General features: G+C 37.9%; 1 protein-coding gene across 1 annotated transcript in view; it reads left to right on the forward strand.

Moving 5' to 3' along the window:
* Positions 1–16,499, forward strand: part of NEMF (nuclear export mediator factor) — a 31,371-nt gene that overhangs the window by 2,080 nt on the left and 12,792 nt on the right. The window contains exons 3-19 of the mRNA XM_032236962.1: positions 89–191; positions 1,908–2,033; positions 2,860–3,008; positions 4,219–4,286; positions 4,550–4,633; positions 5,157–5,230; positions 6,535–6,605; positions 6,689–6,764; positions 7,166–7,228; positions 8,286–8,363; positions 9,246–9,454; positions 10,464–10,646; positions 10,882–10,945; positions 11,868–11,956; positions 13,706–13,809; positions 14,321–14,383; positions 15,976–16,088. Coding sequence (XP_032092853.1) covers positions 89–191; positions 1,908–2,033; positions 2,860–3,008; positions 4,219–4,286; positions 4,550–4,633; positions 5,157–5,230; positions 6,535–6,605; positions 6,689–6,764; positions 7,166–7,228; positions 8,286–8,363; positions 9,246–9,454; positions 10,464–10,646; positions 10,882–10,945; positions 11,868–11,956; positions 13,706–13,809; positions 14,321–14,383; positions 15,976–16,088 — 1,717 coding nt within the window. The remainder of the gene's footprint in view (positions 1–88; positions 192–1,907; positions 2,034–2,859; positions 3,009–4,218; positions 4,287–4,549; positions 4,634–5,156; positions 5,231–6,534; positions 6,606–6,688; positions 6,765–7,165; positions 7,229–8,285; positions 8,364–9,245; positions 9,455–10,463; positions 10,647–10,881; positions 10,946–11,867; positions 11,957–13,705; positions 13,810–14,320; positions 14,384–15,975; positions 16,089–16,499) is intronic.

Raw genomic sequence — 16,499 nt, forward strand, 5'->3', positions numbered from 1 at the left:
AGATTTAACATTTATATATATTGGGATTCTAGAAAAAAATACAACTGTTGTATCAGAGGTTGGGGTGTGTTTTTTCATTGTATTTTAGACCAGACTTCAAGGCTACACTTCTTCTGGAATCTGGCATTAGGATTCATATGACAGAATTTGAGTGGCCAAAAAACATGATGCCATCTGGTTTTGCAATGAAAGTAAGTTGAGTTTTTTTTTTTTTTTTTGGTTCATTAAAGATTCCTTGCAGAATGGTGAGAAAACTGAAGCTAGTAATTGTTGATTTTCCTTTTGTAAATACCAGTTTGCTTGGCGGAATTTGTTTTTGGGTTAATAACGAGATACATAGATGTTGTTTTGCGAGATTGATAACCACAAGGCAGTTGTCTCTTTTCTGACTCAGTTAGAAATTCTGCTAGTTTACTTCAAGAGCAGGAGGATGAGTACAAGTAGTCCTCAACTTGCAACAGTTCATTTAGTGACTCTTCAAAAGTTGAAAAAAGTGACCTATGACCGTTTTTACACTTATGACCTTTGCAGCATCCCTGTGTTCATGTGATCAAGATTCGGATGCTTGGCAACTGGTTCATATTTATGACGGTTGCAGTGACCTGGGGTCACGCAATCACCTTCTGACAGGCAAAGTCAATGGGGAAGCCAGATTCACTTAACAATCGTGTTACTAACAACAATTTCCATAATTCAATTAACAACTGTGGAAAGAAAAGTTGTAAATTAGGGCAAAACTCACTGAACAAATGTTTCACTTGACAATGGAAATGTTGGGCTCCATTGTGGTCGTAAGTTGAGGACTACCTGAAATTCCATTTAATTCAATAAAGTTTAGTATAGAGTACATTTGTTTACAAATATTTCCAAATAAAACATTGTTTGTAGTCTCATCATCCTCATAAATTACATAGTATTTTCTAAGTACCCAAAACAGGAAGTCATAAAAGTGTCCTATTCTGATTCAGCACTTATTCTGTTACTCAGTCTCTGGATTAAGGCAGGGAAGGATCTTTTCTATCATTATTATTATTTCATCATTTTGTCTCTGCATATTAGAGATTCAACTTGCTGCCTTCAAAATGCAAAGTATATACACAGCTGCTGAACTGTGCACTTTCCCATGAGTGTAATTTCAAAAGGAGAATATTAACATTCTTTCTTAAAATGAACTGAGTTGTGAGACTGGCCATCTGATATCATAGCCGAGTTCAGGCAATACCATTTCTTAGAGTAGGGGGGGACAAAGTGTGGCCCTCTAGAAATAGTGTTGTCCAGCTCTTATGAGTTGTTGCCAATGTTGAAAGATGATGGGAGTCCAAACTTGCCTGTATTACAGAGAATTTCATGTACTTTCTAGCCACTATACTCTGTTGGCTTCCCACTGTCAAATGCAATGGAGTTTTTTGAACTAATATGAAGACTATTAATAATCATTTTATTTTATTTAATAACAGACACACTATTTTCCTTATCCAAGGGCAGCAAGATAATTTGTGGCTAAGCTATCATACATCCAAGGCATTTCAGTGAAAATGGAAGATTTTGTAATAAAAAGTTGATAAGGATAAAATAATGAAATTGAATCTTCTTTTATGGAAACACAAATATACTTATATATATGGAAAACTAAACACACACACAGACACACACACACACATATGTACATGAGATACACATACAAACGAACATATTTTTTTCCTGTTTAATTAAAGGCAAAAACACATGCCAGTATGCTAGTTACTCCATACCTTGTTAGAACAGTTTTTAAATGTTCCAGGATCCTAAATGTATGTTGGATAGTCTTGTTTTTATATATATATGGAAAGGTTGCCTACTCTGTCCTGATTGAATGCATATAACTCTGCCATTGTTTTAAGATTTCTTTGTTCTTTTTTCATCAATAGTGTCGCAAACATTTAAAGTCCAGAAGGCTTGTGAGTGTGAAACAACTTGGCATTGATAGAATAGTCGATTTCCAGTTTGGGAGTGATGAAGCAGCATATCATTTGATTATAGAGCTTTATGACAGAGTAAGTAGAAAAAGAAATGTCTGAGACAAGTGCCTAGAGACAATCTCTTTCCTCTAAAAGCCTTCCTAAAAAAAGGGAGGGGTGTTTCAAAGTCTCATCTCCTGGTATTTGCTCCACCTTGGTTCTGTCAGATGTGGGGATGAGGTCACAGAATGTTTAGACATGGCTGTAGAGTTGGTGAATTACAAACCTAACATTCCAATGAGGGGCCCTTGGTGCTCTTTGAACTTGGTTGATTTTATTTGCAGATGTTCATTACTCAAACTAGGTAACATCATCAGTGCTAGAAGAGAGAGGGATTTGCTTTCATTTTATATACTAGAGCTTGTCCTGTCAAAGTTGGTGGGAGTGTTTACTATTAGCTTGTTGGACTGTTCCTTGATGGAGGTATTGTTTGCTTCTTGATTATTGGCCTAATTTTAATCTTGGTGTTAATCTCTGCTCATCTTAAAATTCAGATTTTGGAAGGATGCCAAAGTTGGGAAGAAGCCATATCTGATTTTCTATTTCCTCATATCTTCTGATGATGTCATGGTTTACGGAGCTGATTCTTGCCATTGTTGAAAAGGAAACTTCATGTCATGTCTTCCCTAACTCTGAAATATTTCTCTTTTCATCATATCCTCATTTATTTAGGGCTTCCAAATTAACTTCTGGTGCTGTCTCATTTTCAAAGTTTCTTACAGTATTTTGGAAATATTCCAGAAACTTTATCTGAATATCCCCTCTAGCTTGCACAGGGGAAAATACACAGATTAAAATCTCAGCTTCTGTGGAAAAAGTTTCAGATCTACATTAATTACAAACTGTTCTGAATTTGTTGCAGGGCAATATTGTTCTTACTGACCACGAGTACCTTATTTTGAATATCCTGAGATTTCGCACAGATGATGCAGATGATGTCAAATTTGCAGTGCGGGAACATTATCCAGTTGATCATGCCAAAACTGCAACATCATTGCCCAATTTAGAAAGGTATTATTATATTTTATAAGAGCTTAAAATTGGGGCAAACTCAAGCTTTAAGAGATAAGCATAAATTACCGGTACGTGTTTTAAGAGACGTACTAGTTGGAGGTATGAAATTTTTGCTTACATCTTTTGTTTTCTCATTTTGCATTTTTGTTTGTAAGTAGTATGGCAGGTTTTTGTAATACTTCTATCTATATAAAAATGGCTGTGTGTGTGTCTGTGCGTCTGTGTGTCTGTGTGTTCCAGCCTATCTCTGGAACGCCTCAAGCAATTTCAACCAAACTTGGTACACAGATGATTTACTCTCTGGAAACAAATACTGTGGGGGTAAGACGTCCCTAACACCTCTTGGTGTGTGTGTTCTGTTAAGATACAGTCTGTTGTGCCTTAAAATAAATTCTACTGTACTGCCTTAAAATTGCCTCTACTGTACAGCGCAGTGGAGTTGCCATGGTAATGGCTTCACAGTACTCCACAAAGGGGCTCCTTCTGGTAAGGGGGAAAATCCAATGTTAGAAATTAGGTTTGGGCCAGGATTATTTTTGAGGACAAATGTATGGATTAGGATAAATAAATACCTGGGCAATGCCAGATTATCAGCTAGTTTTATCATAAAAAAGGATCCTTGCCTCCAGAAACTTGTGATTGGAATATGTGAAGGAGTATTTTGATAAAATAGTGTACATTTTCAGAACGATATTTTACTGGCTTTCTGGCCCTAAAAAAAGACGTCCTCATGCTTTGTGGTGAGAGCAATAGTATTGTAGTATGACGTTGTGTGTAATATTTAGTTCTCCTGAGATTTCTTTTCCTTGCTAAAAATTTTATTAGCTCATTTTACAATAGGGAAAGCAAATAAACATTTTAAAGAATACAGAATGAAACTACTTCTAAATGAAAAATCTTGAGCCATATTAAAGATTTACAAATAGATTGCATATGTACGCATTGGAGTCTGCTTTATTAGATCCATGAAATAACAGTATTTCTCTTGAGTTAGGCTATATTTAACAATATTAGTTGTACAAGAAGTTATTTTTGATCTGTTATACAAATAATTCCTCTACATTATCTAGGCTTGAGTATAATTTGAATAATCTGTTTTTTTAAAAACAATTGATATGTTCTGAGCAAACATGCCTTGCTTAACTTTATTGTACATGTTAACAGTATATTATCAGTTTTTTTTTTAATTTCTTCATTCCTTTTGTAGGTTAACAGAATTAATAACAAGCGCACCTAAGGGAGATCAACTAAAGAGAGTCCTAAATCCTCACCTTCGTAAGTATCAATTTCTTCTATTTTTTAGAAAATTACAAGGTGATTTGATCATATGTTATTTGAGGGTATGAAATAACATACATGTATAAATCAAAATGTTCAATTCTATTTTGAGACTTCTCATTCTAAACTTATCTTTACAATAATCAAAATCAGCCCGCTTAAAAACCAGCATTTCCACTAAATGATGTAGAAGAAGCCACACCTTTTTTCCTCAAATTTTAGCTTTTTAATAACTAATATCTTTCTCCCTTCCCATACAGCTTATGGGATCACTCTGATTGAACATTGCCTTATAGAAGCAGGATTTTCAGGTAGCATCAAAGTAGAGCAGATAGAAAGTAAAGGTAGGTATTGAAACATTTGAATGTGTTAATGTCTAGCATCATTTCCTGTGTACTATAATATTATGTGATAGTTATTTAAAAACTGGTTTCCCTTTCAAAAAAAATCTTGATCTTAGGGTTCATGCAATTTTCTGGGCAGCCTGTTCTCTGACAGTCCAAACATACAGAGGATATACTGTACCTTAGCAACAGTGGTGGGTTATGACTGGTACCCCCCAGTACGGGCGTACCGGTGCCTGTCGGGAGCACCAGGTACCATTCCTGTACAGTGCTCTGGAGAGCCCGCCCACCTGCGCTCCTTGCTGGTATTTGAGGTTTTTGGGGCTTCCGTGCATAGAGTGTGTGGCGCCTGCGCGATGCTCTGCCGAGCAACTGGAGCAGAACGGGCAGCAAGTACACATGTGCTTGGACACCTGGCCCCGTTGCACCGTACCGGTTGCACCAGGATCCAGAATCCACCACTGCATAGCAAGAATGTGCAGTTTTATATGTCTTGAGTTTCAACACCTATTTCTTCTTCTAGATATTGAAAAGGTACTAGCCGCTTTACAAAAAGCTGAAGACTGCATGGAAGAAACCGAGAACTTTAATGCTAAGGTAGTTTTATAATTTGAGGACAAATGCTTTGATTTTTATACCTAGCACACTCAATGGGCTTAAAGCATTTCTAGCTTTGCAGCAGCACAACTTCTAAAGAGGGAGGTACCTTGAGTCTTTCTAGTTAAGAATCAAGGCTGCCGTTGGTTCTTTTGGAAATACTATATCAACAAAAGAAGCTGGGGAGATGAAGGGGAGGGAAATTTGGCTTTCCACACCACAGATGCTGTAACAAATATTATGCAGAGGAATTACACGTTGAGTTTTCTGTTGCTTCATGCCGTTTCGTAATTCTTTTCCCAAGAAATTCTGACCTTGGGCTTACTACCTTGAGACCATGTTGCTAATGTTTATATCATAAACATGCTTAGAGGAGGAAGGGCCATCGGGAGTAAAGAGCAGCAGGAAGAGACCATCCAAAGATGCTCCTTCCTCAGGGGTGAACCCCCAAGGCCTCTAAATCTGCTACCAGAGCAGAAGAGCGCAGACAGAAGGCCCTAGAAAAAGAATTTCAGAAGGCCCAAAATCAGCAGCAAATTCAAACTGCTCAGACCTCTCCTCCTCCTCCCGAAGGCATACACAGTCTGAGGGAAATTCCTGCACCTCCGCAAGGCGTCTCTTCTTCTTCTCTCCCAAGTTTTGGGCAAGATGGTATCTTGCTTTGGGATTGTCCCGTGGGCCAGGTTCCACAGCAGGATCCTTCAATGGTTCATGCTTCTGCATCAGAAGGCTGACAGGAGCTGCTCCCCTCTCAGGAGCTGCTCCCTCTCAACCAATTTCGTTGTATTTAAGTACAATGACAATAAAGATTATACTTTAAACAATCATACTAGCTGATAACCTGGTGTTGCCTGGGCATTTATTTGTAGGGGGAAAAATGTCCGGACCAAACGTAATTTCTAATGTTGGATTTTCCTCCTTACCAGAGGGAGTGGAGTACTGTGAAGCCGTTACCATGGCAACTCCACTGCGCTGTACAGTATAAGTCATTTTATGGCAATACAGTAGAAGCCATTTGAAGGCACTACAGTCTGTATCATAACAGAACACACACCGAGGGGTGTTAGGGGTGTCTTAACCCCACAGTATTTGTTTCCAGAGAGTAAGTCATATCTGTGTACCAAGTTTGGTTGATTGATTGCTGAAACACACACACACACACTGTAAAAGAGAACAGCAACAAAAAGCCTCATTAATTGAACTGAAGACCTGCAGTGGCTGAAGGGGATACATTCTTAAATTTCCAGCAGTGGAAAATAGATGTAATGCATAAGGATTTTCCATTCCCTACATCTTTTTAATAGGGCTACATCATCCAAAAAAGGGAGAAAAAACCAAGTCTGGAACCAAACAAATCTCCTGAAGAAATCCTCACGTATGTATCTTGAGAGAAGTGGGTTTTGTGACTGTGCTGTGCCCTGGTAGTTAGCCAACACTAACGCAAAGCATTTCTTTCAGGTATGAGGAATTTCACCCTTTCTTGTTTTCTCAACACTCAAAATGTCCCTATGTGGAATTTGAATCTTTCAACAAGGTACAGTGTTCATCTTGGTTCTGGATGTTATATGTCATTTTTATCATATCAAGGGCTGAAAATGTAATTAATTACACTGAACAAGAATTCTTCCTTGTGTTTGTTAATGAGAATGATTTGGTTATCTGACTGAACATTTAAGGAGAACATTAAGGTTTTGAATTATGGATCTTGAGAGAACGTTATTTGGCTTTTGGGGGTAGTGAACGTTTGTGGCAAAGCTGATCGGAATGAAATTGCACAAAGAGATGTCTTTACTGAGGCAAACTTTGTGTTTGAAATTAGTTTTGCAAATTTCCAGTGGCCATTTTAAGTAGGTCTAAGTAAGGAGTACTGGTGCAATCAAATATTCTAACTTACTTTTTCTTGTTATGTTTTGTATTTCTTTATGGTTTTGGAAGGCAGTGGATGAATTTTACTCTAAGCTGGAAAGCCAGAAGATAGACTTAAAGGCATTGCAACAGGTACTCATCTTGTGAAAAAGTTAAAGTCTTGAACTGTTTTTTTCTGAAAAATGGGCACTCTAGTTCACCTGGGAAGAATTATATTGTAATCTAGCCCAGGGGTGTCAAACTCACATCATCCCAGCAGCATCACGGGACGTATCAGGACTCCCCGCCCCCCCTTTGATAAATGCCGTGGGCGTAGCCAGTGCATGAGACATCTGGCCCACGGGTCAGGAGTTTGACAGCCCTGATCTAGCCAATAAGCCAAGTTCTGGCTTGTCTGGACAAGCAATGATGAAGTTACCTTTTATCATTCGACCAGAATGGTTACCAATAACAGCTAATTTGCTAGGTTGAACAATGTGGAATCTATTTTACTTGATCCTAAGTTACTATTATGGAAATTTTATATTCCTATATATTTTCTCTGTTAATTCTTTTATGCTACTGTAGTTTTAAGAAGAAAATGATCTTCTCATTTCCATTTTTTACTCATGGCTATTTTGGTTTTAGAAAATGACAAGTTTAACCTCCATATATTTTTTTCCTTGTTCTTATACGTTTGAATTTTCCTCTCTGCTTTTTCAATATAATTCTTGGTGTCCTCAGAATTACTCCACCTGTCTCTCAGATGAAGCTCCAGTAAGACTGAGCATGTACAAGTGTATTTTTTTAAAATTCTTTTCATACTGCTCAAGAGTTTTTTTTAAGTGCCTATATCACAAAAAAGTATTGTGAACCCTTGCGTCTAACATTATCTTAATTATCATTAATTTGGACCATTAAATCACATCAAATGGTCATTCTGTCATTGTTTCTATGATTTCCTCTCCTTTGTTTGCATTACCCTATTGATTTAAAGGGTAAGTTTATATATGTATACAGGGAGGAGGCGTATACTGCACTTTTCCCAATTTCAGAATTTAAAATAAACTAACATTGCTTTGTGCCCTGTGTTCAAAAGTTACCATTGCCTTCCATTCTTCTCATTTTACATTTCACTTCCTCTGACTATGTTAGGAGAAGACTCAAATGAGTATGTTTCTTCTGCCACTTCTGTGTTTTTTCTTGAAAGGAAAAACAAGCACTGAAGAAGCTGGAAAATGTACGGAAGGACCACAAATTCAGATTAGAAGCTCTTCATCAAGCTCAGGTAGAAACATCGCTTCCTTTAAGTTCAGAAGGCAGAATTCTTGCACAATCTCAGATGCCTTGTCTCGTTCAAGGAATTCTAGCCTAGTTTCAGTAAAATAATGTGTTCATGTAGGAATAAATCTTAAAATTACGAAGGGGAAGAAAGGTAATGCTTGCTGGAGTGGAAAGGCTAGGCTAAATGAGCAAACAATTTTCAGCTTCAGATATTCGGAAGAACATCAGGGTGTACATCTTTTTTGTGTGTTTCTGTCATGTTTGTATATTCACTTAAACACACACACACACACACACACACACACACACACACACCTTCCCCTCAGAACTATTACCAGTAGAACATGTAGTCATGCATAGTGTTTTTTTACAGCAAACAGCTAAATATCTCTGCAAATTGTAAACCACTGAGAATTTTGTGAATGAGAATTGGTGATACATGTAATCAATAAATCTGCTAGCCTTGCCCTTGGTCTAGGGAGAGCCTATTTTTCACAAAGATCAATTATGATCAGGAGTGCACCCACTTCCCAGTTTATTAAATCGGGCATAGCCATTTTATGTTTCCAGATAAACAAAACCATTTCTTGCCCTTCATCTACACAATTGCAATACCTGTCTTTCTTCCCCCCCCTCAACTTCCCCCTTTTAAATCCCATAATTTGTTATTTCAGTTCACCAGTTATATTTGAGCAATGGTTTTCTATCAATTCTTGACAATTTACTTGTGTTCCTATAGCACAATACTCATAGCATAACCAACATCCAAATACTAAGTCTCGGTACATTCAGCTCTGAAGTCTTTAGCAAGCTCTAATTTTTTAAATCTTTGTGATAAAGGGAAAAGCGGTGTCTCAACAGTGACTGTCTCCTTTACTTTCCAAAGGAAATTGACAAGGTGAAAGGTGAGCTTGTGGAAATGAACCTGGAGATAGTTGATCGAGCCATCCAGGTGGTCCGCAGTGCCTTAGCCAATCAGATTGATTGGACAGAGATTGGAGTCATTGTCAAAGAAGCCCAGGCCCAAGGAGACCCAGTAGCAAGTGCCATCAAAGAATTGAAGCTGCAGACAAACCATCTCACAATGCTCCTAAAGTAAGTTACCAAGCAGATGGGAGGAGTGCCCTGGAATGGAGCAAGGCTTTGGCCTATCAAGGTCAATATTGTATTTTCATATAATGGAAGGGAATCTGTTGACATCCAGATATTAGGCTTCAGTTCTTATCAAGATCAGTTAGAACGATCATGCCTTAGGGATCTTGGGAGATGTAGCCCAGTAATTTCAAGATCAGGAACAATGACGATTGTTGAATTGGAATTATACTTGTATAACTCACTATTCTGAAAATGGCTGTGTTAACTTGCTAAATATTTCCAGGCTTTGAAGCTACATGTAAATGAAAGGTCAAGACAAAAACAAACCCAGGCTATATATATAGCCTGGGTTTGTTTTTGTCTTGACCTTTCATTTACATATTATATATATATATATATATATATATATATATATATATATATATATATATATATATATATATATATATATATATATATATATAGTGACTTTAAAAATATATATTTTTGCTTCAGCTCGTCACAAGAGACCATCCAGACAGAAACCCAATATTTTTTACTGTTGCCTTTTTGTTACATTTGTTATATTTATGCTGATAAATAAATAAAGGGAGACTAGTATAGATCTAGTATAGATATAGCTGATGAGAGCTAAATAGCTTGAAATAGATCTATACTAGTCTCCCTTTATTTATTTATCAGCATAACTATAACATATATATATATATATATATATATATATATATATATATATATATATATATGTATGTACACACATACACATACACATACACATACACATACATACATACATACATACATACATATATATATATATCATTAACTTGTGTTAACCATGCAAAATTTTACTGTATATCTTCAGGAATGTAGAACAGAACCAGAATGAAAAATGGTGATCAAATTTACTCAGCTATCCTCCTGAATATGAGATACATTAATTGTTTAAAATTATTATTAAAAGAGATGCTTCTGGTCAGCAAAACGTTTTTTTTTTTTTTTGCTGCGTTAGAAACCCGTATGTGATCTCAGAAGAGGAAGACGAGGAGGATGAAGAGGAGGAAAAACCTAAAGTAGAAGAATCAAAGGGAAAGAAAAAGAAGAAGAAAGTCAAACAACTCCAGAAGCCTCTGAAGAATCAGCCTATGCTGGTGGATGTGGATCTCAGCTTGTCAGCTTACGCAAATGCCAAAAAGTAAGAAAAGGGTAAGAATTGGCTGGCATACCTTTAAAAGCGGGGCCTTTGGGATGGCTTGGTTGAAGAATTGAAGGGAGGCCACCATTAGCGTTCCATTTAAATCTGCTATTTTTTCCCCAGTTAATGTTAGTCAAGTCATGTAAGATGAGAAAGATACCTTGCATCTATCTTGAAATGTGCTCTTCATTTGGAGAGGATTGGCCTAGAGATATGACATGCTTATGTTTCTCAGATATTATGATCACAAGAGACACGCAGCCAGAAAAACCCAGAAAACGGTGGAAGCAGCAGAAAAGGTACATTAGTAGCTTTCTTGCCTTCATCACTTATGGAAAGAGAACTTACAATTTCAGTTTTCCTGAAACTCTGTGCCTTTGGTTTAATCAGCTGCACCATTTTTATGCAGTGGCACATTGAACATGCTGAAGAAGATGGTTTTGCAAAATTATTTAGTTCACTGGAACTACTGACAAGCAGTGGATAAAATCAAGAGATTTAAAGTTTAACTTGGGTTAAACCAGGAATTACCTATGCTTGTTTGGCTGGTTGATGCATTTGGTGGGTTGCTGTTGCAGTAAGTGTGGCCCATCATCAAACAATCCTTTACCAGAAGGCCTACTAGTGAGAATGCTCCACATTTATTCACTAGCCTTCCAAGATATAGTCTTCTATTTCCCATTTTATCTTTGTATTTTTTTCCTGAGCAAATGGGCACATTTTTAACCAAAGCACTGATCTGAAACTGGTTCTCATTTTTATCATGTGACAGACTTTTGAGCCCTTTGGGAATCAAGATAATGTTGGAGGTTTTTCGTTTGTTTTTCAGCATGCAGCTTTGTTAATCACATGACCGTTAAAAATTAATTAACAGGACTGGTAGAACTGTTGGTGGACTCATAGATGCCGATAGACAGCATGTTGCAAAGTCAAGATATAAGTTGTGCATGATGAGAGCTTGTACTAAAATATAGGCAGACTCACAAAAGTGATCAAAAATACTATTATTGTAGCAGCATTAGGGCATAAGGAAATTCAGAAAAATAACCTGGATTGCAGTTAGTAGGAGAATAATACATTGGTATTATTCTAGAAGAAAATGGCTATTCTTTTGGACAGCTTTGTTTGACTCATGTTCCAAATTATTGATGGGTGTAGGTTGGGTTGCTTCTTTAAAAAAAAAAACTGTGGTGGATGGTTTTGTTTGTTCATTCTACACAGGCTTTCAAATCAGCAGAAAAGAAGACCAAGCAAACCCTGAAAGAGGTCCAAACAGTTACTACCATTCAGAAGGCTAGAAAGGTTTACTGGTGAGTTGCCTGCAATAGAAATAAGAAAACACCCATTGAGTACCTTACATTTTTGAGGGAGAAGCCAGGGGGTTGAAAGCAGATGTGATATAGCATTGACTGAATATTCAGTCATTCTAGAATTTATGATATTAGAGTAAGGGTGCAAAAAATGTAGGTTGATGCTGTATGTGGCCTGCAGACATCACTTCTGAAGTCCGTAGCACCCTGCCTTGATTGGTTCGGCTCAACATTTTTTTACATTTGACAGGATTGATGATAAGAAGCAAAAATGGGTGTTTTAAAACCTTGCAGTTATTTAAGGTATCCATTCGTCTCTTAAAATTCCTGCATCTGCTCCTAGAAAACAGGATTTGACCCCACATAGTTTTGAAGTATAGTTCCCAATATGCTCTACTACCCTTGCTAATGTTCCTCAAGCTGAAGGAAGTTATATAAGCTTGTTCTACGACTTTGGAGGCTGTAGGTATGTGCCTAGTACAGAGAAAGTATAGCAATTGCAACTTCTTTTTTATTTCTTTTTTGGCCAGAGGATGAAATTGAGCATTTTCCTTCCTTTGCTATATTTTAGAACCAAGTTCCTTAACCTGATATCTGCCAGCTCAAAAGATTGACAGCCAGAATGACCAGTGATAGTCCCAATACTTTTGAAGGACATAAAATGGAGATGTTTTAGATAGATTGATCCCATAGCTATCATTTAAAACACTTTTTAAAAGTGCAACTTGTGTTCATATGTACCTGTTCCTCTGATATTATTTGTGTGCAATTTGTATTTTGTCTTTGATTCAGAAACTCAAAGGGGTATATGTATACTCTCTACTTCCCCCCCCCCCCCTCACAATAAAACCCTCTGAATTACATTGGACTGAAAGAAAGTGACCCCAAATCACTCAGTGAGCTAGAAAATAGAAACTTTCTGCTACTATTCCTATATCTTAACTACTATACTGCATTTTAAAGTACTTTAAATGATTCTTCAACATATAAATGTTTTTAAAATATGGGTTTAAAATGTGGATCCTTTAAATTATCATAAACAATTTATCAATATTTTAAAGCTATTCCAGTGATGGAAGGTTGGTGACACTGCTCCCAGAAATAAATATGTTTTTAATATAAGATACAGTTAGTTGGGAAGGAGTAGAATCCTAGATTTGAAAAGGCTGCTGCTATTTTTCTAGATTTTTTTCTTCACTTTGCAGTTGTCTTGCATCTCTGCAAAAGCAGAATTCACTGCAGATAAGAGTTTAGAGCCATGATGGCAAACCTATGGCACGCGGAGCCATTTGTCATGGCACGCAAGGCGTTGCCCTGTCAGCTGGCAGTGTACATGTGCGTGCTGGCCAGCTGAGTTCGGCCTTCTTTTAAGGCTGTTTTTCGCCCTCCGGAGCTTTCAGGGGCTTTCAGGAGGCTTCCCTGAAGGTTCCGGAGGGCCAAAACTGGCCCTATGGACAAACCAGAAGTTAGCGGGGTGGGTGGGTCGTGTGCATAGTATTATGGGTGTGGCATGCCCGCGTACAACCCCCCCTGTGCTTCCCCTGCTTTTGGCATGGGAGCCAAAAAAGGTTCACCATCACTGGTTTAGAGTTTCTGAAATATGATTCTGCATTAATCCTTTTGTTCCACATTTTGCATCTGAGTGTGAGATTGAGGTTAGTAAATGGTGGGCTAAATGTTCCTTATACTGAAGACCTTCCAAGAATCCTTTATATCAATATTATCCTTTGGCTTGTTGTAATCCCACAGGTTTGAGAAATTCCTGTGGTTCGTTAGCTCTGAAAATTACCTTGTTATAGCTGGAAGAGACCAACAACAAAATGAAATGATTGTCAAGCGATACTTAAATCCAGGTGAGTGACTTGGTGCACAATAACCCAGAGTACTAATGAATATTGTTAATTTATATATAATCCTGTGTGATGTTTAAGTATTTATTTAAGGGCGTTAAAGGCAGCCCTGACAATCCTTTCTATGGTATTGATGTGTAATTAATATAATGAGGTAATGATTATTTGCTGCTCAATGTTTATTATTTGTTGTAGTTTAGAGAACAAGGAAGAAACAGGACATGCCATGCAAAAATAAAGCCATTGAATAAAGTGGCTCTCATAAGATTACAGTCATATTAATAATGTGTAGCTTTCTGCTAATTGCGGAACTCTGGATGGGGTTACTGATGAAGTAGTGGAATAGCAATGCAATGGTATAATTTTGTTATAAGGTGGAGAACACACAAACTTTGTAATCCCTTTAATGTTACAATATATCTTGTTACAACTAAGCCAGAGAATACACAACTTTAGTCAGTGCCTGTTTTTATTCTATCATCATAACTGATCTTTCCTGTTTCTTCCCTATAAGGGGACATTTATGTCCATGCTGATCTCCATGGAGCAACCAGTTGTGTCATTAAGAATCCATCAGGTAATGGTTTTAGGGAACAGAGTTTAGAGCAGTGGTCTCCAACCTTCCCGGCTTTGCAGACCTGTGGGGGGTGGACAAGCCCGCCACTTCTGTGTCCCGGTTCTGAATGGGCCGTGGCCTCGTAATGGGCTGTGTCCTGGGGATTGGGGACCTCTGGTTTAGAGAAAAGGGCCCATTAAAGATTGGGGACTCTTAACTGCTTTCAAAAACTTTGGGTGAATGTTAATGCTTACATTGGGGCAATAGATTGTGGGCTAAGGATTGTTTAAAACTGGTCTATTCCTGATTGTGGTTATCCAACAAGTAATTTCTTTTTTAAAAAAAACTCCTGAGTTTTGTACTCCTGAGAGTAATGCTTGGTTGCATTGGAGTTGATACAAATTGAACTTAAATTCTGTTTTCTTCATATCTATCATAAATGATACATGTAGTTGAAAAACCTCTCTTCTCTGGGAAGCCTGCTACATTCAGAGCTTTTATATGTTCCTAACCTTTGGAGTATGGACTCAAATGAGCAGGAAACATCAAGTTCCTAGTGGGGATGTCCCCCCGCCTGAGTGATGGGAATTGTAGACAAACACATTGGAAGAGTATCAGGATAGGGAAAGCTGAAAGGAGGGGACATTTTCTTTATCCTGTTATTTCCTAATGTTCCTTCTGACAAAATCAGTGCAGCTTTGTACAATGTGTGTGCACTCTTAAAAAAACAACAACTCTTGAATATCAGTTACTAGAGGACACTAGTAGGAGTTGGATTTTGTATACTGCTTATTGAGTGCCCCTGAAGCATGTGGTCAGAGTTTTCATCCAAGCGTGTTCATCATCCTCCAAGATAGGATAGCAAGCAAAGAATATGTTAAACGGGGGCCAATATTTGTGGTCAGAAGCAAGACAAAAAAATAATAATGGCCTGGCCTTTAGTGGATGCCACTTTTTCTGACTTATCATGGATTTTAATATATCCATGATAAAGGTAAAGGTTCCCCCACACATGGGGCGGTGTTCATCTCTGTTTCTAAGCCAAAGAGTCAACGTGGTCCCAGGACTTCTCCGTGATCATGTGGCCGGTATGACTAAACGCAGAAAGCGCATAGAGCGCGGTTACCTTCCCACCAAAGTGGTCTCTATTTTTCTACTTGCATTTTTTACATGCTTTCGAACTGCTAGGTTGGCAGAAGCTGGGACAAGTAACAGGAGCTCACTCCATTATGCAGTGCTAGGGATTCGAACTGCCGAACTGCCGACCGTTCTGATCGACAAGCTCAGCATCTTAGCCACTGAGCCACCGCATCCCTTAGATATCCATGATAGAAACACCTAAATGTTTCTTATCCCAAATATTATCAAATAATGGGCTCTCTATTCTAGGTTTATTTTCTGCTCTGCTTTCCAGAAGGCTGATTTCCTCAGTCAAATTACTGTCTTATTTTTTTTTAACTGCAGTTTAAAAACAAGTACAGTTTCTAGCACATGTTCCTCCCACTCCCCCCCTTTTCCTGACTATTGTGGGATTTAGCACCCAAAAGAAGTTTAAAGTCAAGTTGGTGATGAAATTCTGTAATAATGGCCAATTTTTGTTTTTGCTGTTTCAGGAGATCGTATCCCTCCACGGACCCTCACTGAGGCAGGCACAATGGCCCTGTGTTACAGCGCAGCCTGGGATGCCCGGGTCATCACTAGCGCCTGGTGGGTCTACCATAATCAGGTAATGAAGTCACTGGGAGCTTCCCTATCTCTGGCTTAGTTTTAAGAAATGAAACATTTTACTGAGGATTCTACAGATGCCTTGTTTTGGAACCTCACGTCATATTTTTTTAACATTGAATAATTGCAAGGCTACTATGACTTCCCAGTTCCCACAGTAATTGCTTTTACAGTTTGTGGCTTTTTTGGGTCCAGTTCTTTATCATACATTCCTCCTCTCCTGTACTGACACGCAGATCTAGTCAAGGCTTTACAGTACTGTCCTGGTTAAATTTATTTGTGCTCTTCCCGTTACACAAGGAATTTGCTTCGTTTTCCTTTTTTCACAGACAAGATGATTGTGCATCTAAGTCAATGTGCAGATGATTAAGTCGCCTCTGTTCCATGAGTCTTCTGGGATGGCTGCTCAGAG

The sequence above is a fragment of the Thamnophis elegans genome, chromosome 1 (genome assembly GCF_009769535.1).
Source record: "Thamnophis elegans isolate rThaEle1 chromosome 1, rThaEle1.pri, whole genome shotgun sequence".
Taxonomy (NCBI): domain Eukaryota; kingdom Metazoa; phylum Chordata; class Lepidosauria; order Squamata; family Colubridae; genus Thamnophis; species Thamnophis elegans.